Source organism: Patagioenas fasciata, chromosome 4 (assembly GCF_037038585.1).
Source record: "Patagioenas fasciata isolate bPatFas1 chromosome 4, bPatFas1.hap1, whole genome shotgun sequence".
NCBI lineage: Eukaryota > Metazoa > Chordata > Aves > Columbiformes > Columbidae > Patagioenas > Patagioenas fasciata.
In genome coordinates, this window is record NC_092523.1 from 35,268,229 (window position 1) to 35,291,900 (window position 23,672).

The window sequence follows — 23,672 nt, forward strand, 5'->3', positions numbered from 1 at the left end:
CCAAATAACATCATCTCCATTCCAAGAACGAACTTTTGGAGGCTCAGCCCCAGCTAGCACCAACTGGAACCAAAGGCATTTCTAGAGCCATCAAGAGAGACAAGATGCCTCCAAGGACGGTGGAGATTGCAGAAGCAGCTAGAGCAGAGCAAACAGAAAAATGACAGTGCTGCAAGCAGCAGGTAGGCTGGGAAGGGACAGGCCATTATTGAATCCTCATCAGGCTGGTGTGATCCTGGCACAAAGCCATCTGTGGAGAGAAAGACAAGAGCTTGCGTGCTGGTGCAAGCTTTTGCGCAGAGAGATAGCACTGAAAAAGGTCAGTCATGGATAAAGGTATAATCCACACTTGCTAAGTTCACAGAAAAATAAATTTAAAAGGCAGGAAGAAAAAAGCCCTGAGGAATTCACTACAAGAGCTCAGTTTGTAAAGGAGGGTTACAGTATCCCAGCACCGCAATGTAGTCTAGATAAGCCTGAGTTAGTTTTAATCTAGGGACTTAAGTCACTTATTGCAGCATCTCATCGCAGGCTGCCTGAGCAGCAAGGGGATTTATCCGCTGGTAAAAGACATAATTACTGTTGGAGTTGAAGAATGTAAACCATACGTGAGCTGGTTAGCTCAAAACTAGCTCAGATACTTTTATGTTCAGCTGCAACACATGCAGGAAAAATCAAGGAACCTAAAGATGAAACAAAGCTTGGTCATCTTGCAAAAGTGCTGAGACCTATGGTTTCAGAAAGGAAAAAGAAAATCCCACAAGATACCAGTTTCCTTTCCACCCTTGCTTTTCCAGGATGAGAGCAGGTCAGTTCCCCAAAGGTATTTCTGGGCATTGCCACAGAGAAAAGAGAACCAGTCAGCACTGACAAACATGCTTCAACAGAAGACACCACATTGGCTTGAGGTGCAAATCTCATATTTTCTTACCCTAATTAGGAAAGAACAAGCCTGCAACAAGTCATATACAGTACTAAAACCTATAGGTAACATCACACAAGAATCATTATTTTGCAGTTTCATAGAATCATTTCAGTCAGAAGAGACCCTCAGGATCATCAAGTCCAACCATAACTTAACCCATCTCTAGCACTAAATTTTGGTGCTAGTGAAGAGTAGTGAAGTGCTAGTGAAGAGTGTTAATGAAGAGTGCTAATGAAAGAAACACCGTATAAGCCACTACAGACTTCAGCTCCCTTCTGCAACACCCTATGCAATCACTGCTGGTGTTTTCATGGCATATCCCAAGAGTGCAAGACCACGGACCAGGACAGTGTGACATGTCTATTCTTATGTCTACTGACCTAATGGGCCCTGTGCTCATTTTCTTGGTGAACAACAAGAGTGAAAAAGTAAGGATAGCCATTTATGAAGTATTACATGTTTGTGGTTCCAGAGTCAAGTCAAACACATACCTAAGTATCTGTGATTGCACACTAACCATAGCTCTACTAAAGCTTTCAAAAGGCTTACGCAGGAAACTCATTCATGAAGCAGGCTGAGTGGTGCCACAGCAAGTAATTACTACAGCTCAAGTGGTGAGAAAATAGGTAGAGCAAATCCAGGCAGGTTTTTAGCAAGAATTCTTTGCCCAGTTGCATATTTAGAGATTACCTCTCATTCACAAGTAACCTCAGATATGAGTATAATTATATAGGGGTTTGCACCAAGGGAGAACCTACAGACTTCAGCCCCGGGTCAGCACTGCCGTGCCCAGCACAACATCAATTTGACAAAGCCACCAAGTTCTCCACCCCAAAGCACTTGTGCTGTCAACACTTGGACCAAGCATTCCAGCAGGCAGTCCTTGAAGTGCCAGTCCCCTACACACTTAGGCGGGCTGTCCAAAACATTACCATCACAGGTGTCCTTGAAGCGAGGAGAAGGGTAAAAGTTGAAGAGTGAGCACTAAGGTTCAGGGTAGGGGCTATAGGTGATGAATTGTGAACCATGAAAGGGAAGGTTTGACAAAGTCTGCAGCACAAGCTTCAAGTGCAGAGATACCTGCACACTAGGTGTTAAATGCTGGGCTTGATCAGGTCAGTGGTTTACAACTTGGTGTCTGCAGAACCCCAAGTGATCTGTGAGCTCCTTTCCAGAAGGTCTACAGAAAGACAGAAGTGAAAAGCACCACTTATATTTGCTGTGTTTCCACTGGCAAGTCAGCAAACTGATGCTGAGGACCATTACACCACTGAGTTCTTACTGAGTGGGACAAGAGGCAATGTAAATGATTCTAAGCAATGAAAAATCCTCTGGCATTGGAAATGGGTACACAAGACACTGAGAAAAAGCATTCACCAGCATGGAAATAACAAAAAAAATTGAAGTAGCACATCCCAGTTGTTCAACATTTTCCTAGCTAGTGGGAAAAATGTTCTGTCAAAATTATTTCCTTTTTACCCTCATCACTCATCACAAAAATAAACTCTGAAGTCTGCAGTCCACTTCTCTTCCATCTCACAAGATGATTGGTGCCCAGTGGCTCACAACAGACAGGATACGTTTTGGGCTCTGTCTCAACACAAACATTGAAGAGATTGGAAAGACGGCATTGGGATTAATTTAAGTAACCACTGAAACCAGAAGCCCAACAATTATCTGAGAAAAAAAAAATTAAAAGGCTTATGTGCTGGCACACAGAGAAATCTGCTTTTCCTCTTTAAGATCAAATATGTCACCGAATGAGACTAGTTATTGACAGAGAAAAGCAGCGCAATGATAGATGTAGTGATTCTGACACTAAAACATTTTACAGCCATATTGCATTTGAAAGGCAGCCAAGAAGCAAGTCCCTACAGACCTTCCAACAGCTATTCAGCATCAGCTTCACTGAAGAGCTCTAGCTGTACACCTCTAACAAAGATAAACTAACAATCAGAAAATACCTCAGAAACATAACCAAAGGACTTGAATTAATAAGAAATCTATAAACTAACGGTTACAAGCTACTGCCATAAATAAAAAATGACAAGTTGATAGCTACTAATTCCTGCCCAAGGAAAGAAACCAGAATGATTGTAGGTCAAGTTGACTAGTTTTTGTGACTTCATCTTTATTGACAAAGTATTAATTAAGGCTTCCTCTTCATACTTCTATTGAAGAAGTATTAATTAAGACTTCCTCTTTGTACTTCTTCTGAAGGCACTTACAGACCCTGGATGAACTCTTCTGCTGTTTTTTTTTTAGAGTATTGTACACATCAAAAATAAAAATGCAAAGAATGCTAGTCCTGACTTTGCAAGCTTAATTTTCAAAGGGCTCCTGACTTACACGCAGACAACCCACTCTGAGATTAACCAGGAAGAGATTCCTCTGGCAAATCTCCCAACAACAGTCAGGCAAATACAAGAAGATACAACATGCCTAGATTTTAAAATGCAAGTCCTCCCACCAAAGGCAAGACTTACTATGTGCACATTTGGGCAATTGCGTCTTGTTCAGTCAAGACCCCTCAAAGCAAGGGGAAACCTCTGTTTATATAACACTTAAAATATTATATACACCCTCACACACATCTCTGCATGAAGGAACTCCAGCTGAAAATTGCCCTAAGCTTCTACTGTGGAATGCTTAAGCACAAAAAATGTCTTTGAGAAATGCTGCAAAGCTTCACAGTCCTACAGGGACTGTGTTCCTCCATTCCCACCTTGCAGGCACCTCTCAATCTGCTGAAAGATTGAGATGATGCCACATAGCTAGACCTCCTAAGAAGTACATTAAGTACTATTAAAATCTCCACTTTTGATAAAAACACAGCAGACCTGACACCTATCAGACTTGCTTCCCTACTACATGAAGCACTACATCCAAGATTATCTGTTCATATCACTAAAAACCTGCCTGACCTCTCTTCTCTTTTGGTCTCCCACTGCTTCCAGATGTTCTTATTCATAAACAAGCCTTCTATACAAGGCTGATGTCTGGTCTGAAGATGGCTGTTTGAAAAATATACTTGTTCCTAGAGCACCTAAGATTGCAGAGGCTGGAAATTATTATTTTCCTGCCCCTTATTTACCCAGTGTTTACCCCTTCATGACCATTCTCTGCAGCTTCTCACAAAACTCATGTTTTCCTCTTCAATTGCATGGGACTTTTTAGTCAGTAACATCAAGAAAGCATGTCCTTTTAGCCAAAAGGATAATTGTGACCAATTATCAATTATGGCAGGAAAGCTCAGTGACCTCAAAGCTTTTTTCAGCCCCACTTCAGAAACAGTAAGTGAACGTGCCTCTTTAAATTATTTTTATCTAATTAAACTAGGGAGAAAATTCACACCCTTTTATATATATTTTTAATAACCTCTTCTGCTAATAGTGTCTAGTATGTTAGATACTGTCTTCGATTTAAAATAGACCTTAAAATCCTGTTTTTCAACTGGTTAAACTGCCATGTGAACATGCCGCTAATTAGGACATCCCTACATCCCAGACAAGTCACTGGCTTCTCATAGCCAGACCAGGACCACACACAATCTGACACCAGGCACCTGAAAACCTCCATTCAGGCTCATCCAGCTGCCCACAACCTGCTCCTCCTTTGACTTAAACAGCCATATAAACACCAAGGATGTGACAGTCCACCAGGGCCTCCTTTCTCTACTCTCCTTCTCAGTGTTGTAGACATTCACCCTCCCTTTGGGCTTTCCAGGTTGCCCACATTAGCCTGGACCATCCCGCTTGACAGGCCCCATTTGCAAGACCTCAGCAGGAGGCTCCTGCTGGCAGGCAAGCCAGGCAGGTGGAAATGTCCTGCACAGGTGCTGACCTATATCTGTCTTCAGAAGCCAGAGCATCTCAACAGCACCCTTGGATTAAGCGAGGTGTACGGGTTTCCCTGAGCGGAGACGATGGAGACAAAGGCGGCCATTCAGGGAAACCCAAAGAAAACAGCTCAGCTTGTGCTTAATGCGAGCTATTGTTATTTCATCTGTCAATGAAACAGGAACTTGTCTGGGCACTAACCCCGACATAGGTGCAAGCAGGAGAGCAAACATTCAACGCCGGTCTGCCAGGGCAGGAGGCAAGGGCAGAGTCCACTCCCACACGGGCTGAGGAGCAGCTGGAAGGCTCGAGGGCAGGCTGAGCACTACTGGCAGCCAAATAACACATCCAGGATCCTTCTACTAAAACATACCCATAAAATAAAAGGGAAAAAGAAAAAATCCCCCCAAAACACTGAACTTGAACGTACAGAAGTTCACTGTAGCATCACATGGAGCTTACAGGACTTTGGTTATCGCTCTGTAGCATTTGAACACAATCAATTAGCAGGGATTGATAAATTCCATTTATATTGGGTTGATCTCTTTGTGAAGGGACATCAGTAATGAAATGTATGCATTGCTGCTGGCACAGTTGTAGGGCTTTATAAGCACAGGGACACAAGGATACTGGTGAGACAAGGTAGGTATATGTAATATCTTTATTAGGCTATTAAGTCTTCCTCACAATGACCTGAAGAAAAGCTGATGCATCCAGAAACCTATATATTTCTTCCATATTCTTTGTATATAGAAAGATATCCATAGATATTATTACCAAAGTGGAAAATACAACTACTGTCTGAAAGAGTGAGTATTGATTTGTCCTTCTTCCTAAGCTAAAAGTTTCACTAGACTTGGTATAGGCATTTCTTAAAGGAAAAATAGTTCCCATTTTTAAATAAGAAATGCTCAGTTTTAAAGCCCAATACGTAAGACTCTGCTGCCAAATCTCAAACACAGTGACAGCACTCCGCTTCTTCTAATGCTAATACTACATCTTGAGTTTTACAGCCCCAGTATCAACCACTGTTCTTGCAGTCTTTCTCCTTCCTCACAACCTCTTAACACGCAGTGAGATCACACGTTGCAGTCCACACAACTTCAAGGCAGAAGATAAGCAGGAGTTACTGGAGCTGCAGTTACTGGTGAAGATGGACACGATGCTGCACTGCCCTGCTACCAATGCAGGGACCAAGCCACTGCTCTGCCACAGTCCAGCCCCAGGTCTTCCCCATCCCCAGACACACCTTTCTTCCCCTTCTGCTGCCACCAGAAGAAGGAATCAGCCTCCCCCACAACCAGCCTAGTTCTGCTGGCCACTACATTTTAGGTCATGTTATTGGGAAAGCCACTGGGCCTTGTCACCCCCTCTCCCCTCTTTCGGCGGGATTCTCTGTGCTGGCACCAGCAATGGGCCCCTCAGCATCTTCACTCTCCTCTGAAGGCAAGCATGAGCTACCCTATGTACCTTCTGAAGCACTAACAGCTAGAAAAAACTGCTTTCAAAATAAAACTTAACAAAGCTACACAAACCATGGTCTTGAAATAGAAATATTTTTCACTGTCATAGTGTATACATCTTGTAAAGAACCAAGTCTGGCATCATTTCATAGAGTTAAGTGAATTGGTTTGCCTTTCTAGAAAAGCAATCTTTGATCCACCTGCATATCCCTTAATTAATCATTTGAGAGTGGAATTCAAGGTTAAACTAAGAGGCTGCTGTATTTTACTTCAACTTCTGCTGTTTTGGTGTCTCATCCCATGTCCCTCCCCTTCAAGGAAGAACAAAGAAGTCTCATATTGCTGGTTAGTAGCACATCCGGCTCCAGAAAACACACTACAAAAGTCATTATTCTGTGCATACTTAAGTGTACAGTATAGTAACTTTCTTCCATAAGAAAATCAAAAATAGGTTTAATAAGTGCAACTGGCAATATTACACCACTGCTTTTCTGCTATAGAAAAGAAAAAAAGGCAACTAGAAGAACCACGATTCAGATTCCCTGGATAGTTACTGACCTTTGAATGCACACTCTATTGCTATTGTGGCTCAGAACAGGAGCCTAATTGAAAAAGAGCCATGAAGACCTGCTCAAATGTCACTAGGAAAGCACTTTGTTTCATCAAAATATACGTGTTTGTGCATTCTTAACATGCAGATATTACTCATCACAGGTCTCAGGTGAAATTCCATGTCATAAACTGAGGGATCAAGTACACCGGACAGAAGAAAGCATGTTTACATATTAGGTAAATGGATCTGATTCCAAGAAGAACATAATACCCTTAAAAACCTTTCCAGATCTGGCCCACCCAGGGAGCAGTTTCAACAGTGGAAACAGGAGACTGCAATAACATTCCCAGCAGTCAACATCCTTAGAAAACAATCAAAACATTTATGATTTTTATTTAAAACAAAGAAACAAAGTTCAGAGAGAGCTTGAATTTTCAGAACGTGGTTAAATTTCTGCTACTGCAGAAAATTATTATTAAGAAGTTCCTCCCAACCTCACGTTTCACAGTCACAGTTTCTGCAGTGGAAACTACCATCTGGTTGCAGCTTTTCTTTTCTCCGACCACTTCAGCCTTTACTTGACCAGCAAGAAAAGAGGAGCCTGGCCACCACGTTTACTGAAACCAAAGGAAGGAGTGATGTTGCTCAGAAGGCAGCTCTGGATGCCAAGAGTCTTGGAGGACACCCGATCCATCTAGGTTGCATCTTTTCTGCTCGCTCCTCTCTCTAAATGGGTGTGTTGAATGCAGACAAGAACATGGCAAAGCTTTGTCACACCCTGCCTGGGGGACAACCTGTGATTCTCCTGGCCAACGGAAAGAAGGACAGGTTCACCACCTGCATCAATGGCCCGAGGCAACAGCACCACAGGAGCTGGAAAAGACCATCAACTTCTTTACCCTTTACAAAGGAGCCAATCAAAACCCTGCCACTCAAGCCCAAGGGAGAGTAGTGTTTACATACACAGCTGACCCTATAGCATCTCTGCACTAAATGCACATCTCTCTAGGAATCGAAACAAACCCATTTCAAGCTAAATTTTAAACTGTGGCAACATGCATAAAAGATCTAAAATTAGTCCATTAAAATCATTACAATGTGATAAAAAAATATTAAGCAACGTGTCTCTAACTAACAAATTACAAAGGCAGGACAAAGTTGGAAACACACCACTGAGTTTTTGTGTCACCAAACCATGAAGCAGAGCAGGAGAGATAGGGGTGTCTGTGGCTGGCAGCCCTGCGGCCATCCCTTGCCACCGTCCCCAGGCACCCCATCCACCTCACCTATTGTAAAACCAAAAATGACTCTGTACCAAACAAGAGTAGAACAGATGAAAATGTGACGCTGGCAGCCTGGGAGTCCACCTTAAGTACTGGGAATAACACCTGACAAGGGCTTCATTCAGTGCACACCCGCCAGGCCACTCCCATGCAAAGACAAGGGCCCTTTGAGGAGGGAAGTGAGGAGCATTTTTAATTAAAGACCAGACCCTCACATGCAGACAGAGCTGGAGAGAGTGAGGGCCCTGGTGCCACATCCGCTTGGGCAGAGCCCTGCGGCCAAGGGCTGCTCTCGGCCACCACCATTCTCTTACAGCATCACTTCTTTACACTGAGTGTATGCTTAACTTGCAACGCTGGATGACTTATTTGCCACTGGGAAGGGCTCTTTACTACACAATGGTGCTCTCTGTGGGGTGGAAGGAGGTGGGGAGACAGTACTAGCTGGCCATTAACCTTATAAATCCTTCACTTGAGTTGCACAATGAATACCATGCATCAGTGTATTTGACTTTGCTTCTTCAAGAGAAGCTGCTTTGAGTGGGGGAAAAAAAAAAAAAGAAAGAAATTTAATAGGTCATATTTTCCCTTCCTGTGTGTTTTTTATTTTCACAGTACGTTTTAGGCAACTTGCACTAGTTTTGTAGACCATCCACAGCTTTCTTTAAAGAGCAAAAAGCATTCCTGACTCCAAGATTTCACTCCCAAAACACAAGCACAAACCACATAGTGAGAAATCAGGCACTTCAGATGCAGTCCATACTCATTTAGCTCTTTTCTCTCTCTCCCCAGTCTCTAAAAGCTGCTTTTACAAAGTATGGTAAAGACCCAACCCAACAATTCTGAGCAGTGAAGTTCTTTGCTCAAAGCTGGGAGTAAATTCGTAAGTACCTCAGGCAAGTCATCAGCTTTAGTTTATCTGGTTTTCTTTGGGGGGTTTGTTTGGGTTTGGTGTTTTTAGCCTGAAATTACCACCTTACAGATATACAAAGCACTTAGTTGATCTCTAACCAAATCTAAGTTGGGGTAGGAGAGAAGGAGAAAAAAAATGTAGTATAAATCCCATGGAGTTCCCATGGTAATACCACGAGGCATACAAAGCTGTAGATGAGTGTGCGGCAAACTCCTCCTCAGAGGTTTTATTACTATGAAACCTAATGCTTCCTCACTGAAAAGAAATGTTCATGATATAAAGGAGATAATTGGGAGGAAAAAAGACAATTCATGTTTTATGACTGGCTGTAGACGAGTAACATTTAATGTCCAACAGTCTACACTGCACCATAATCATCCACTAATGACTGGAAAACTCACTGTGAAAATTACTGAACCTAAACTGGTGCGGTGTTAAGTTAATTTTTGGTGGCAAGAGAAAACATGGCAGGGAAACAAAAGAAAGGGAGCACTTAGCTCCAGCTCCCAGCGCGGCAAAAAATGTTTTCACCCCCCCACGCCTGGCCGAGCAGGAACAATGGACAACAGCCCAGCCCCACCGACTTTGCTGAACTATAACTCCTGTTAGTTAGTTTAATTATTGCACATACATTTATTGAAACATCAGCTTCTAATCAGAGAAATTGCCCAGGGCATGACCAGAGGGTTGTTATAAAGTTTGGTCACTTCTTTTCAAGCAATTGTTACAAAAGGGCATGGCCCTTCCACGAAACATATGAAAACCTCTCAAAGATGTCCATCGTTCAAGACACAGAAATCAAGTGCAATAGATAGAGAAGGAAGTCTCAGCTGGGAACACAAAAGGCAATGAAGATATGAAAACCAGGTGGAGCATCCTGCTACACCAGCAGTGCCTTACACAGAAGAGCTGAAAGGAGAACAAAAATCATCTTCCAGGATGACAAATATTAGTGGGTGCAAATGCAAGGTGTGTCAAAGACAGAAATCTTATTAAAATAACAACGCCCATTAAAGACTTAAGTTGCAAAAGCCTTGCAAACTTACAAGAAAGTTTCAAATCAGTCAACTAATCAGACAACTAATTTCATCACAGGACCAATAGGTTTGCATAAGATTTCCTTGACCCTCTAAATCAGCAAATTTAGCATGTGCTGCTGTGAGGGTTTTATTTATTCAAAGTCTGCTTATGTTTCCCAAATCTTCCCCTTCAGCCAACTTTAAAACCTAGATACACCCACCAATTTCCTAATATCCAAGTAAGTCTGGTTGCTACAAAAGCGGATGCTGAGCAAGCTTTTATGGTGTAACCCATTTAGTTTAAGATAATTGCCAGAGAAGTAAGTTTTTAAGTCACACGTGAAACACTTCATTCCCTGTATCCTCAAACCCTAAGCTGAGGTACTAAGGCAACTCTCTGACATGCTTCTTATTCCTGCCCTACTTCACAGTCAAATCTAATTTTACAGCGCAAGAGTTTAATCTTCATACATCAGAATCTCATGTGGATTTAAATCCCTTTACTCTCTGGCTCAGATACACTTGCACCAAACATACAAGGATTGTCCCTGTTAAATACACATTACACTTTCAGGAACTTTGCAAGCATTATTTGTTATCAAGCCAGGGTGACTTAAATGCGGAAAAGACTGTTCAGCGACAAGTCCTCTCTTGGTTTATATTTCACAATTCCAGCAGCAGAAAATGTACTGTGCATACTAGAGGTTTCGTATTCCCTCCTCCTCACCAGGTACTTTTTCTTCTAGTTATCTTCTCTGTGGCCATCACAACCCATTGCTCATCAGACCAGCCACAGCTCTACCACAACGAACAAGAAACATCAGCAACACCAGCAGAAGTTTGAAAGTCAGGCTGTAGTCATCATTTCTGGGTCATGTTAGCAGGTGAAAGGAAGCGTTGTCCAAGGCTGACCTGTACCTGTGCATGGAGGTTGTGCAGCTGAGAAGGCATTTCTGTCCCTTGCCCCCTACCAGGCAGCAACAGGAGGTCAGGACACTCTCCCTGCATCACTTTGGGGCAGGCAGCTCATTCTCCAGCCCCCCATCTCAGCCAGGCTCCAAGGGCAGGGGGGGCAAATAACTGACCCAAACCTTTCCCCAAGCAGCCAAACAGGCAAGAGAAAAGGCAAGAACCAGCCCCATGGCCTCCCACAGCATTGGTCGGGTACCCCCATAGCCCTGGCATGCAAAGAGAGACCCTCCTGGGCCAGCCCCATGCACCCCCTCACTGCTACACCTGGCCACAGCAACCCCCTATTCCCCCACAGCACAGGGGACACCAAGTGGGCCAGAGCAGCAGAAAACAGCAGCTTCACTTCCACCAAAAATACCATGCTACTTTTCCCCTTGACCCCATCAGTTATTTATTAACAGTAGTAAAATATTACTGTTCCACAACTCTCAACAGGCAGGTTTTTCTCTCAGCTTGAGATACCCACCACTTATTTTAATAAGCTGAATAGCATGGGGACTTTTTATTTGTGTTTGTAGGTGTACTGTTTGCTGCTTTAAAGCTACAAAGTGGAGAATAAAGTGGGAGAGGGCTCCTAAATAAGTTACAGCCATTTACACATTAGGCAGCTAATTATGTTGAAAATACAATTACACACATATAAGCAGATGCTCATGCCCATGGGCCAGGCCCGTTACTTTGACTCTTCTTTAACCACCTAACTTTACAGTCAGCGCAAGTTGAATCTACTCGGATATAAGACCTGAATTATCAGTCTGGGTGTGGAAAAAAGACAGTGGAAAAAAAAAAAAATCAGTTGCTCCCATCTCATTTAGCACAGCTAAGGACACTGCACAACAGGCAGGACTCCAGCAGGTCCCTGCTCTTCTTTCATAGCCTTGAATCAAATACTGAGAGGCATTTGCTATTCTGAAAGTCAAATGAAAACTCTTGGCTCCAGTCTTTTGTAAATTCACATAGAAGATAACCCCTCAAGGAATGCATATTATTTACACACCAGTGAGCTTACTTATTAACATGAACTTCCAGCAAAAGTTGTGTTTCTGTATTTTAAAACAAGCGACAAAGACCTGTTTACATTCCTGGTCTGACTTCAGTAATGTCAAGGTCAGAGCGCACCTTTCCAGAGCCCTCCTGCACAGCAGCCTGAGGAATGTCACCTGTTGGATAGGGTCCAGGGACACCCCAAAAATCAAACACTGACCCTTACACTCCATCAGGCGATAGCACCCATTCAAAAGCTCTTCATCCTCGGTCCCACTGGAGCCAAAAAGCCCACACAAGCTACACTGAGCAGCTAGCACCAACCACTGCCCGCATCACCAGGCTCACCACCACACTTTGCCATGAAAGTAAAGGCACAAGGATTTAACAGCCTTGGGTGGAAGGCAGCACGTGCAGGTGTTCTCCCCTTGTTTGCTGGCCACAAACAGCAGCTCCATCCAAACGCCTGCCACAGTGCAGGTCCACCACCCAACTGTTTACTCTCCTCCAAATACTCGTGGAACAAAGGAAACTTTTCTATCACCAGAATGGGATTTACCACCTATCCTCCAACACTGTCTTGTCAGGTCCAGAGGAAATTTCACTATAATGAGGGAAAAAAGGTCCATTAGCTCATTTTTAAACAGGCAGCTTGTTTTGAGCCTCCCCCTCAGCACAGAGGAAATGGTAATATTTGAATAAGTCTGGCGGGGATATGACAAAGAAGTGTACAAGAACTGTGCAAGGGACAAGACTGTCAATGAACAGAAGTGATCAGACTCTGCATTGCCTATTCTGGAAGGGCAGTGACAGCTAAAAGCATTCACAACCAAGATTTAAAAAGGAAACAGAGAAACACCAAATATTCATGCTCCATTCTTTGCATGAAACCTTTCACAGTTAATTTTTTTTAAAAATAAATGCATGGGAGCATCCTATTTTAAGGATCTGAAACTCCCAGTGCAGAGAGAGCATCTCTAACTCTGTGACCTGTTCCAGGTGCCCGCTGTGAAAGGCACGCATGACAGAAGTTGTACCTAAGGAGAAGACAGCTTGCCTCACCACCACCACTGCAGCAGCCCTGGGAAGCAACGAGGCCTTGACAGCAATAAAACAAATCTTCGCGATTTGTCTTCTCTCCATAAGAGAAGCTGAGCATTTTAAGCTATGAAAGTACCTTAATCCTAATGAAAACTTCCCTTGTTCTTCACAACTCCCCAACATATGCACCAAATAGCCATAGCTTTATTCCTCAGAGGATTTTTTGTATGTTTGTGTGTCAAAATAAGTGCTACAAACATTTTTGCTCTCCATGGTAGGATTTTTTTTTTGGTTCCTGAAGAAAATTCATGAAGAGACGTACTCCTTCCTAGGCCACACTGCACACAGGTGAGATTCTATTGAGGGATCACACCATAACTTGAATCTTCAGCCCACCACAGCGTGACAGACTTGCCATTTACTGCTCCAAAATCCATCTGCCTTGCACCACGAATAAACATACATTCCGCATCTTCTACTACTACTTTTTGCCACGGACGACACCTTCACAGCAATACTGTGACACAAGTTCAAGCCACCAAGTAGATCCAACTATAAAGTGAAATACTGGTTTGGCAAGACTAGAAATGCTAAAATTATTATTTCTTTTTTTTTTTTTTTTTTTAGATTTCTAATGCTCGAAATTGTTATTTTTTAACGAACCAGTTATAACTCTAATTAAAAACGTGCACTCTTCGTAAGCGTCAGCAGTCATTCCTGAGGTGTGTAAAGATCTCAGAACTCAGGAGGGTGCGGGTTCCCCCTGTAAAGAAACACGTGGGATGGGCATGCCAGAGGAGCCGCAGAACTTGGCCCACAAGACAGTCGGCATTTCGCCCTGCAAGGGCTATACTCCAAAATTTACGGTTTATGGTTTTAACCTCCCGCGCTGGAAACGGGGGAACACACCTCTCCCACCCGACTCTACAGCTGCCGCCCGTAGCTCTTCCGGCGAACCCCAATTACTCGCAGCGCATCCTTGTAAAGTCGCCGCTCCTGTCCCGCCTCAGCCCTTTCGTATCCACCCACTTTTGGGGGTGCAAACCCCGCGGCAGGGAGGGCCTCCCTTTTCCACTCCTTAGCCCCTGACTCCGCTGGGTACCGGCGGCAAGCGCGGCCGCTCCGAGGGCAGCTCCGCGGGGCCGCCGCCGCGCCTCCCGCCCGGGCCGGAGAGACCCCCCGGCTCCCCGCCGGCACCTACCCAGGCACTTGATGTGGAAGCCGCTGGGCGGCTTGAGGGAGCGGCGCGCCCAGCCCTGCCGCAGCACCTCCAGGTGCTCCTCCTTGCCCTGCACCAGCAGCACCTGCTCGTCGATCCAGCCCAGGAAGAAGGTCTCGGCCACCGCCGCCGTGGCCCGCCGGTCCCAGTGGTGCTGCATGTTCTCCCGCTTGAAGTCCGCGAAGATCTCGTAGCCGATGCGGTGGCGGCCCAGCTCCGCCGCCGGCCCCGCAACGCCACTGGCACCACCCGCACCGCCGCCGCCCCCCGGCCGCTCCCCGGCCGCGGCGCCCAAGACGATGGCCAGGGAGTGCGGGGCAATCTGCAGACACCGCTCCGCCCTGCGCGGCATGGCCCCTCACCGCCCGCCGCCGGGCACAGGCAAGGGCATGAACATGCCTTCCGTGGCCGCGCTGCCTCCCGCGGCCGCTGTCCGTGCTCCGCGCCGCTCCGCCCCCGCCACGGCCCGGGCCGGCCCGGGCCGGGCCGCTCCGCCCCCGGCACACCCCCGACACGGCACGGCACGGTCCGGCACCGCGGGAGGGGCGGGGATGTTATCCCGGGCAGCGGCCGCCGCCTCCCGGCCGGGAAACCCACACCCCACCGCATCCCATCGCACCCCACGGCCCGTCTCCCGTCCTTGCACGGGAACTGGAGCACCTTTCCCGGTAAAGAAACGAGCCCGTCGCGTGTCCCGGCTGGTGATGTAGACTTTTCCCCTTCACCCGCCGCTTCTGGGAGACCTCACATTTCCCTTCCCCTCATGAAATACAGCGGCAGCTCTGCCCTGGATTCCCCGACCCATTCTATATAAATCTCAGAAAGTCTCACGGTCCTTATACTTGTGCTTCTTGCAGTAGGTACACAGCTGTTGGTAAAATGCCCAGTGAGGAGCACTGACCCCACTGTGTCCAGACATCCATTACCTTATGCTTCACCCATAATAACCTTGAACTGCTTTGTGTCTTAGGGGTACTGAAATTTGATAGTGATGGAGCGAGTGCAAGGTCCACTCCCAACTTCTGTGGCTTTTTTATAGCAGTTTAATATTTTGCTTCCTCTGTGCTCTGGGTCAGTGGCTGCCTGTGAGGCTCGAGGAAGAGCTCAGCAAAAATGTGCAAGGGATGAGCAGAAATTGCAGAGATCCTTCTGGGCAGAGCCTGGCCTGGGGCATACATCAAGGCAGAGGTGACTGCTCAGCCACAGGTACTGGTGACAAGGTGTCAGTTACACTTTAGAGAAAGCAGATTTAGGGATCTCACTCCCATCTTCTGAAGAAACCCTCAAACTCACAGCTAAACCAAATCGCTCCTTTCTCAAAATGGGGCTTGGGTTCCTGAATTGGTCAGGGCTGTTGCTCCTGAATTGGCTCACATCAACAATCCCTGGGACTTCTGGCCCCCTTAAACTATTACCTGTTTGGTTCTAACCTCATTCAAAACCTGTAGCACTCTCCATCTCATTTCATCAATTTCCTTCTCTGGGGCACTGTATAAGTCAGGCTTCTCTGACACCCCAACTCCCTACTTTTTGGGTTTTATCCAGTGCTGTCTAGGTATTGTACTGAGGAAGGTCAGATCCACTAGCATCCCGAAGAGTTTTACAAGGAGACAAGTTGTATGAAACCAACTTTACCAAAGGGGAAGTCAGAGGTAAAATAAATTAACCAGAATCACCATGAGTCATTTTGAGCCAGGAGCAGAGCCTATTAACACAGTCTTGCAAGTCTCTAAGCCCTTCCGAAGTATCCACGCAATACAAGATTTCAAGATTCCCCTCACACCAGCTAGCAGTAGTTTTGGTGGTGCTGCTGTCAGGATTTTGAAGGAGCACTTTCACATTGTCATTCAGCCCTAAGCTTTGCGAGAGGACCCCCCAGCATCCTCATTGTCCTTCCCAAAGTTCACCTGATCCATTGATTACCTGTTAAAAGAGCTAGTATTGAACTACTGTCATGATCTTGTCATACTCACATTATTCTTACTTTACACCTTCCTCCTCTCTGCATTATGTCAGCCTTTTATCTCTCCCATCATACTTTCATTTCAGTTCTCCTGGGCAGGGCTCACCTTTGTGTTGCCTTTGTGTGGGGCACATCACATTGACATCTCGACTGTTGATCGGAGTCACTGTGTAAATTAAGGCCTTGTATGCATTTTCAATTTTTATTCCTCTCTGCATGAATAAAGGACCCAAATTGAGCCTTTTGTCTGTTTTTAGATTTCTTCACCAGATAACGTGCTGAGCGGTTACATGTGGGGCCCCACATTTTGCCCGCAGCCCCCAAATCCCAAATGCCAATCCATGATCCTTCCACTGCCTCTGGAAAAAGCACATATTCAGTGTAGCATGCCTGTCAGCTTTCAGTCATGGCATCAACATTGCTCTCTACTTCAGTGCTAATTTCTTAAGCAATTGGTGTGGCAAAACATGCCACGCAGTCATTTTCCTGCACTTGCACTAACACTTGTGGGCTGTCAACATCTTCCCTGTCCCTGGCTTGTTCTCCTGTAAAGGCTAGTCCTCAGCCTGCTAATCCTCTCCCACCCTGCTTTCATCACCTCTTCCCTCACACTGCTTCACACCTCTCCCCTGTGCTTACAGGCTGGTCCTCCCTCCTTCTCTTTATTCCTCCCTCTCTCCCTCCATCAGCATGTAACCTCTCTCCACAGCTTGTACACATGTAATGACACACACAAGTGTAATGACAAGGTAACAAAAGAGAGTACGCTAAAAATTTGTCCAAAACATGTTGGACGGAGCACAGTGATTGTGGCACAAATCGAAATACACCATATGCTGGAGCTTAGATGCCATCCCTGTAAAAGCCAGCACCAGGATTGCCTGAGCTGGACCTCAAGGCCCTGGTTAAGGGACTCCTGTTGTTTCAAGGGCCCGGGAAAAGGCTGTGGATGACAAGTATGTACTGAGTAAACTTTTCGTCATTCATTATTCCCCTTTTTTCCCATTTTATTACTGATTCAAACTTTTTTTTTTTTCCCCTCAGAATTCTAGGGGAGTTGGTTTATTTTGGTTTATTTGCATTATGTTACTTGCCAGTTTGGGGTTGAACAGCCTCGCTCACTCTCACTTCAGGGATTTCTTTGAAGCAATCAAGATCTATAGCCAAACTAAAGCGAATCTGCTATTTCCCAGCAGAAATACAACCAAAAAGACAGCCTTCTTACGGCCAGGTATTGAAAGCTGGTGAAGTGGAACTCCTAAGTGCCTCTGAAGTGTTTAGAAAGGCAGAAGTTTACCCTGCTAGCAGGGTGAAACCTCTGAAGATTTAGACACATCTATTTGGAATGCATCAGCAATGGCAAGTGTCCTTAGCAAACGGTGTTATTTATTCTAAGTGGGAGCAGAAAGCCGAACAAACCAGATGGAGCTGTGTTCTCCGGCTGTCTGCATCGCCTGATCCAGAGCTCAGGCATGGTACCTCTGTCTGCTGCAAATGTCACCATATTAAGAATTGTCTGGGAGAAGAGTATTCCCCCAGAATTCATCCAGGTCACAGAATGGAAAAGGCAGGCTGAGGTGAAATAAGCATATTTAATAGTCATTGTGTCTCTTTGATTTGTACATAGTAAGGCAAGTTACACACTTTTGCAGCCTACATAGTATGTCAGCAAGTGATCTGCTTCAGACGTAGTGTTCAGGCAAGTGTCTTATTTAGGATTTTTTCTGCGAGGCTTTTTAAAAGAGTATTTCCTATTGGAAAACTTTTTTTAAAAAATATTTCTAGTGATTTCATAGAGGAAGAAATGGTACCTTCACTCCTTACTACTCATCTAGTGTTGTTATCTGGTGAGGGAATCCTGAACACTCCCCAGGAAGAAGCTGTTCATGCCATTACATGGGGCTTTGGGTGCCTGAAGTGTTTGTCAAGAAACCACCAAGCTGTTGCAGAATTGCCAGCTACAGGATGCCTGGGCTTTTTTCGAACATACATGCTTTATGTGGAAGGCTGACTGAAGCTGGAGGCTCACACCAGCAGCCCAGTGATGCAGAGCTCGGTGCAACTGCCATTGTCAAATACAGCTCTTACTTCAGCCCTCATGAGACCAGAGCTTACAGACCTCACTAATAAATTTTGAGACGAGTTGCATCCTCCTCCTTCCCCAGCAGAGAGTTATGTGTACCCTACCAGACTTGCTTGGACATGGTGTTGGTGTAAACTGACTCTGGCTTCTGGCTTTGCCGCTGCGGATGTGCAGGTAGGATGAGGTCCAGGAGCAGATATGTCCGTAACACACAGGCCTGGTGCTCTTCTTGTCATAGCCTGAGCAAAACCAGGAGCAATCTCAGAAGAATGAATGCTCTAAAACCACAGAGATTGTGAACAGTGGTGGTAACTTGCATGTAAGAAAAGCAAGGTGACAGAAGGAGTGTGCTAGCAGCTGTTCCTTAAAACCATTCCCAGAAGTGTGGCAGCCTTTATAGGCAAATACAGCTCTTCATTTGCCTAGTTTGCATTACATGAAGACACTGATTTCCCACCAAGAATTCCTAAAACAGCATCTTGTTTAGCTTTTTTTTTTTACTCTTTTGTTTTGGTAACAATTTTTTTTAGTACCAGGATGATGATAATACTTCTTACGTTTGTAAAGTCTCTTAAGTCCTGCTATTAAAAATCAGCCTGGGAATGGCTATTTGACAATCCCTGCTCTGGTAGGAGCCAAGTATTTCTGTTCTCAGTCCTGTCCTACCATCCTCCATCAAGAAGCCCTGCTCAGAAGTCCTTGCTCAGGCAGAGTTCCCAGAGAAGTCAATGGGAGTTTCCTGCGTGAGGAGTGATGATCCAGGTCCAAACTAAACACCCAACTAATAAGCAGCGTAGGAGACAGCTGACTGCATCATTTTTAAGCTCTGTGCTTTTACCTGACTCAGACTTGCTGGCATCAAGAAGGATTCCAGGGGCAGGATGAGACCCGAGGGAGGAGAGGAGATCGTGGGTTATGGTAGCCGTGCCCATCTTCCTCTTCAGGAAAACCTTTGGCAATGGTATTAAAGCTTTGCAATGAAGTGACTATCGCTTGGATAGGTGAGCCGGTAGGCAGACAATTATCTATTGTGTGCTCAACAATAGCCTACACATACTGGGGAAGTTACACTGACCAGGAGAAAAGTCACCTCCCCAGCAGACATGGAAAACAAGTTTCCACTTTACTCACAGGACATGTATAATACAGGGTGCAAGTCTCTGACATTCAAATTCAGGTGCCTACGTTTAGACAGGTAAATAACACTGCACTGAAACCCTGAGATTGGAAAGCCTTTTAATTCTATTTCTTTATGAAACTGCAAAGAAGGAAATAAGACTTACAGATGTTTTGAAGCCAAAAAGCTGGTAAACAGCTCATCACAGTGGGGCAGGTAAATGGAGCCAGAATAGGTTTCCTGCATGGGAAACTCTTGACTGGGGAAGAGAAGAGCATATTTATATCTCAGCCCTCTGAATATATTTATCTAGAGTAGAAAAATGCCTTCCAACCTGTAATTGTCTCTTATCTGCTATGATACTGATGGTTGCTTTTGGCCAGGTTACAGCCAGACACTAAGGCATGAGCTTAGACCATGTGTTTGACAGACAGGATTTTGCTTCAAACCCTGCAGTTCTGCTCCACTGGAGCCATAAAGGACTCAATACTTGCAGATTACACGCAATTTTAATTATGGAAACGGCACACCAGTTTGCCTAAAATGTCTGTTTGTTGCATTGCCTTTCAAGAACCGTGGAAAACATATTCAGGCACCTCAGGCATTGATATACCAAAATAACTGGGTTTTGTTTTTATGACTCCCTTACCAGCAATAGAAATAAATTATCAATGAAATGGCCATTAATTTTCTGGAAGAAAGAGCAATAAAAGCTATTTCTCTGTTCTTTTTCATATTTTGTTTCGCAGCCCATGGCCTGAAGCTTGGGGGAACTCTGTTGACTCTAAGCCCCCCCAAGCAATGGCTTGCGGCTGATCCTGGGCAGTCCTCACATCACTGAGTTAATGAGTCCAAAGTCAGCCCTAGGGGACCAGAAGGTTTCCACCAGCCTTGGCATTTTAATCTGAAATTTCTCTGCTTTGAATAGGTATGTTTTCCTTCTACTGCCCCTTCACATGTAATGCAAGCCAAGTCCTGTGAAGAAATGCTGCAGGCAGTGCAAAGTTGCACTTGAAAATGAAATTACAGTGAAAGACGTATACCCCTAAGACTACGCAAACGTGAATGGTATACACAGGCAAAGTGAGGTAAAGGGAAATCCTTGTTGATGTGACATGCCGTAGCCAAGAGCTCTGACCTGTACTGGCTCGATTTTCCTGTAGGGACCCTATTAGACTGAGAACCTGAAAGGAGAGCACAATAAGCCATGATCCTGCACTTTCATTCAAGAAGTATATTTTGTGCCTAACCAAAAAAGTGAGATAAGCATAGCCAAACACTTCTAAACAAACAAATAAACTCTTCCACCGTCAAGAAGAAAAATTTAAGCAGGGGCCGCTGTCGCAATACCCACTGAGGGAAAACAGAAGGAAGGAAAAAACAATGCTCTGGCAGGGGTATTGGACTAGATGATCTTTTGAGGTCCCTTCCAATCCCTAACATTATGTGGAAAAAAAAAAGGATTCTGTGCAACAAGGCAGTCTGCAGGCAGGGTGCTCAGCACACGGGGTGTGGAACCAGAGCTGGGTACGGGCTTTGTGAGCAGCCTTGGCTCTGCCCTGGCAGCACAGCTGTGGGCAACACGTGGATATCAGTCCCAGCTGAACGGCTCTGATGTGGGCTTAAAAAGGGCAGGAATACCGTGCCTAACCAAAACTGGAGCTGTAAAATACTGTGTTGATGGGAACCATGTGGTCCATCCCTGCAGGTGGGGGTGAGGGACCCTCAGTGGTGCCCCCAAGCATGTGGGGAGCTGGCACGGGGCACTGGAGGACTAGTTGACGCATCTTGGCTTCTCACAGACCCTCTCAGTGGCACAGATACGGGGAGGCTTTCCCAGATCACAGGATGGGGAAGCTCCACAGCCATTTGGCATGCCAGTTTTTGGATGACAACACCTCCTTTCTGACTGGAAAAGGGGAAAGCAACTGGTATTGCTGGTTTTGATTATAAAAGTCCTTTGAGGTTTTGCATTGTGTTTCAGGCAGGCAGTCACCCATACTGATAAGCAGCAGAGAGATACAGTAAATCAAGATCCAAGGAGGCTCCACCAGTTCCAATACTTTCTCACTTTTCCTGCCAGAAAGCCCAGGCTGGCCAGCAGGCTCACTCTCTGTAACCGCCTGGTGACATCTTTCCACTTTCTGTGCACTGATCCACTGAGCACGGTTCAGTTCAGAAAATGTGAGCCAGGCTTACAGCCTTCCTCTGGCCTCCTCTAAACCAAGAATCCCCTGAGCTTTGCAGGAAGATAATTTTTGCACTCAAGCAAGGAAAAATGCCTGTGGGAGGGGGGACTAACCACTACCACCACCTTTGAGCTCAGGGGAAGGTTGGATGTAGCAAGAGATATTGAATGCTGTGCCTTTTAATTCACTGCTCACACTTGCTGCTTCTCCAGCCACTGACATCCTACCAGCATGCATTTAACATATCTGTATTTTTTTTTGATCAGGATACCAGTTTCTGATGTTTCTTTGCTTGGTACAGATGCCCTGAAAGAGAAATTCCCCCCTTGTGGGTTTGTTTGTTCGTGGTTTGTTGTTTCATTTCGTGTTTTGTTGGTTTGGGTTTTTTTTTAACAGAAATTTCTTACTCAACTTGCTCTGTTCAACACTCTTCTCTCTTTTCACTTCAGACCTTTAGTTTCCTGCCCTCAGTGATCTAGTTCAGTCAAAGCCATGCTTGTTTTACAAATACAAAAGTAACAGGCACTTTACAGCTGCCGACAATAAGCAATTATCAATTTTAAAAACAGTCTGAAATTGGTTTTGGTGTGGTGCGAATCCTCCCCTTTTGCTCTTTTAAGTGGTGTGGGGCAGTGGAACAGCCCGGCAAATGCTCCGGTGTGCGGGCAGGGAGGTGACAGGCACCGTCTCCTGCAGGACCCGCCACAGCTCTTCCAGCGCTGGTTTTGTACCTGTTGGGCGAGTGCCAGGCACTGGCGTACATGGAGATCACGGTGTCTGCCAGCCATCGGTGAGCTTCTCCTCCCCGTCATTTTCCTTTCAAAGAGAGAACTATAAAGGTTGATGGGCTAGATGCTCACTTTCAGGCCCCCTTTGGCAACACAGAGTCCGTGAAAGTAAGGCTGGGCTGGATGTAAGAGAATTAATTCCTTGTTTAGTAGCCCTTCATTACGTTTAAGCCTGTTGCGAAAATGGCAATTTGGCTCCTGTCTCCTGAATACTGCCCCATTGCCTTAATCTTTTTATAATAGCCATAATTGCAGGTGCAAGCTCTGCTTCTATTTTATGGGAGCTGAGGTAAACCTGCCCGATGTCACAACTGGCGATCCTCAAGTACAGGCCAAGTCCCTGAGACGGCGTCTCTGACCAGCGGGACTTGGTGCGTGAGTCACAACAAAGGGCTGCCGGTTCCCTCGCAAGCTCTGGGGACCGATGTCCCTCACAGGTATTTTCCGCAGCCATCCTGCCGCTCTCCTGCCTCCTCCCTGTGCCTCGGCTTGTCAGGATTAGACAGTTTAACCAATGACCCCAGTTGTCATCAATCTCAATATTGAATGCACCGAGATAATACAGGCAATTCTCTGCTCTGTGGAGACAGGCATTTATGAAGTATTTGTGAAACCATTTTAGCTAAAGAAGACAGACAGCTCTATTTTGTGCCTAATATTGCCTGACAGGTGTGGACACACCCTGGGATAACTCCTTTGTCATCCCGACTAGAAGGTCAAGAGTCTACATTTGACAGAGAGAATCGCCTTTGGCACTCTGACAGAAACATGGAAACACAACAGCATCCAGAAAAAGAAAATAAAAAACCTCTGTAAACCAGGTGTGTCAGATTTAACATTTCCCAGAACTTAATTCCTTCTAAATTTTGTAGTGCCTCTTTGAAGATAATCCAGAGACCCAGCACCAGGCTAAACCAGACAGTTTAGCTTTTGTTCTTCCAGCAGCTATTATTGGCTTACTGTTTTAAAAATGTCAGGCATGGTGAGCAGTGGCTCCCTCTCCACTCTGCTCCTCTTTTTTCTTTTCCTATACATCCATCACCACCCATTCTCCCCTCTTCTCTCCCTCACTCTTCCTCATGGTTTCCCTAGGGATCTCCATGCAATGCCACCCCCTGTTTCACCACCATTCCCAGCTCAACCTCAGACGAGGAGAGCAAGGGCTGCCCTTGGTCATGGCAGCAGTTCTGCTTCGACCCCACCGTGGCTCCTGAGGGAAATCCCTGCCTCACTGGGATATGGGTGGGCTGGCTCAGATGGAAAGGGCACTGAGAGCTCAGGAGCTGTACCAGGGAATGCTCTGAGCTCTCCTGGGTTATTT

General features: G+C 45.5%; 1 protein-coding gene across 1 annotated transcript in view; it reads right to left on the minus strand.

Annotated features, from left to right (window-relative positions):
- Positions 1–14,625, minus strand: part of STOX2 (storkhead box 2) — a 143,455-nt gene extending 128,830 nt beyond the window's left edge. The window contains exon 1 of the mRNA XM_065836236.2: positions 14,194–14,625. Coding sequence (XP_065692308.2) covers positions 14,194–14,563 — 370 coding nt within the window. The 5' untranslated portion in view covers positions 14,564–14,625. The remainder of the gene's footprint in view (positions 1–14,193) is intronic.
- Between the last annotated feature and the right edge of the window lie 9,047 nt (positions 14,626–23,672).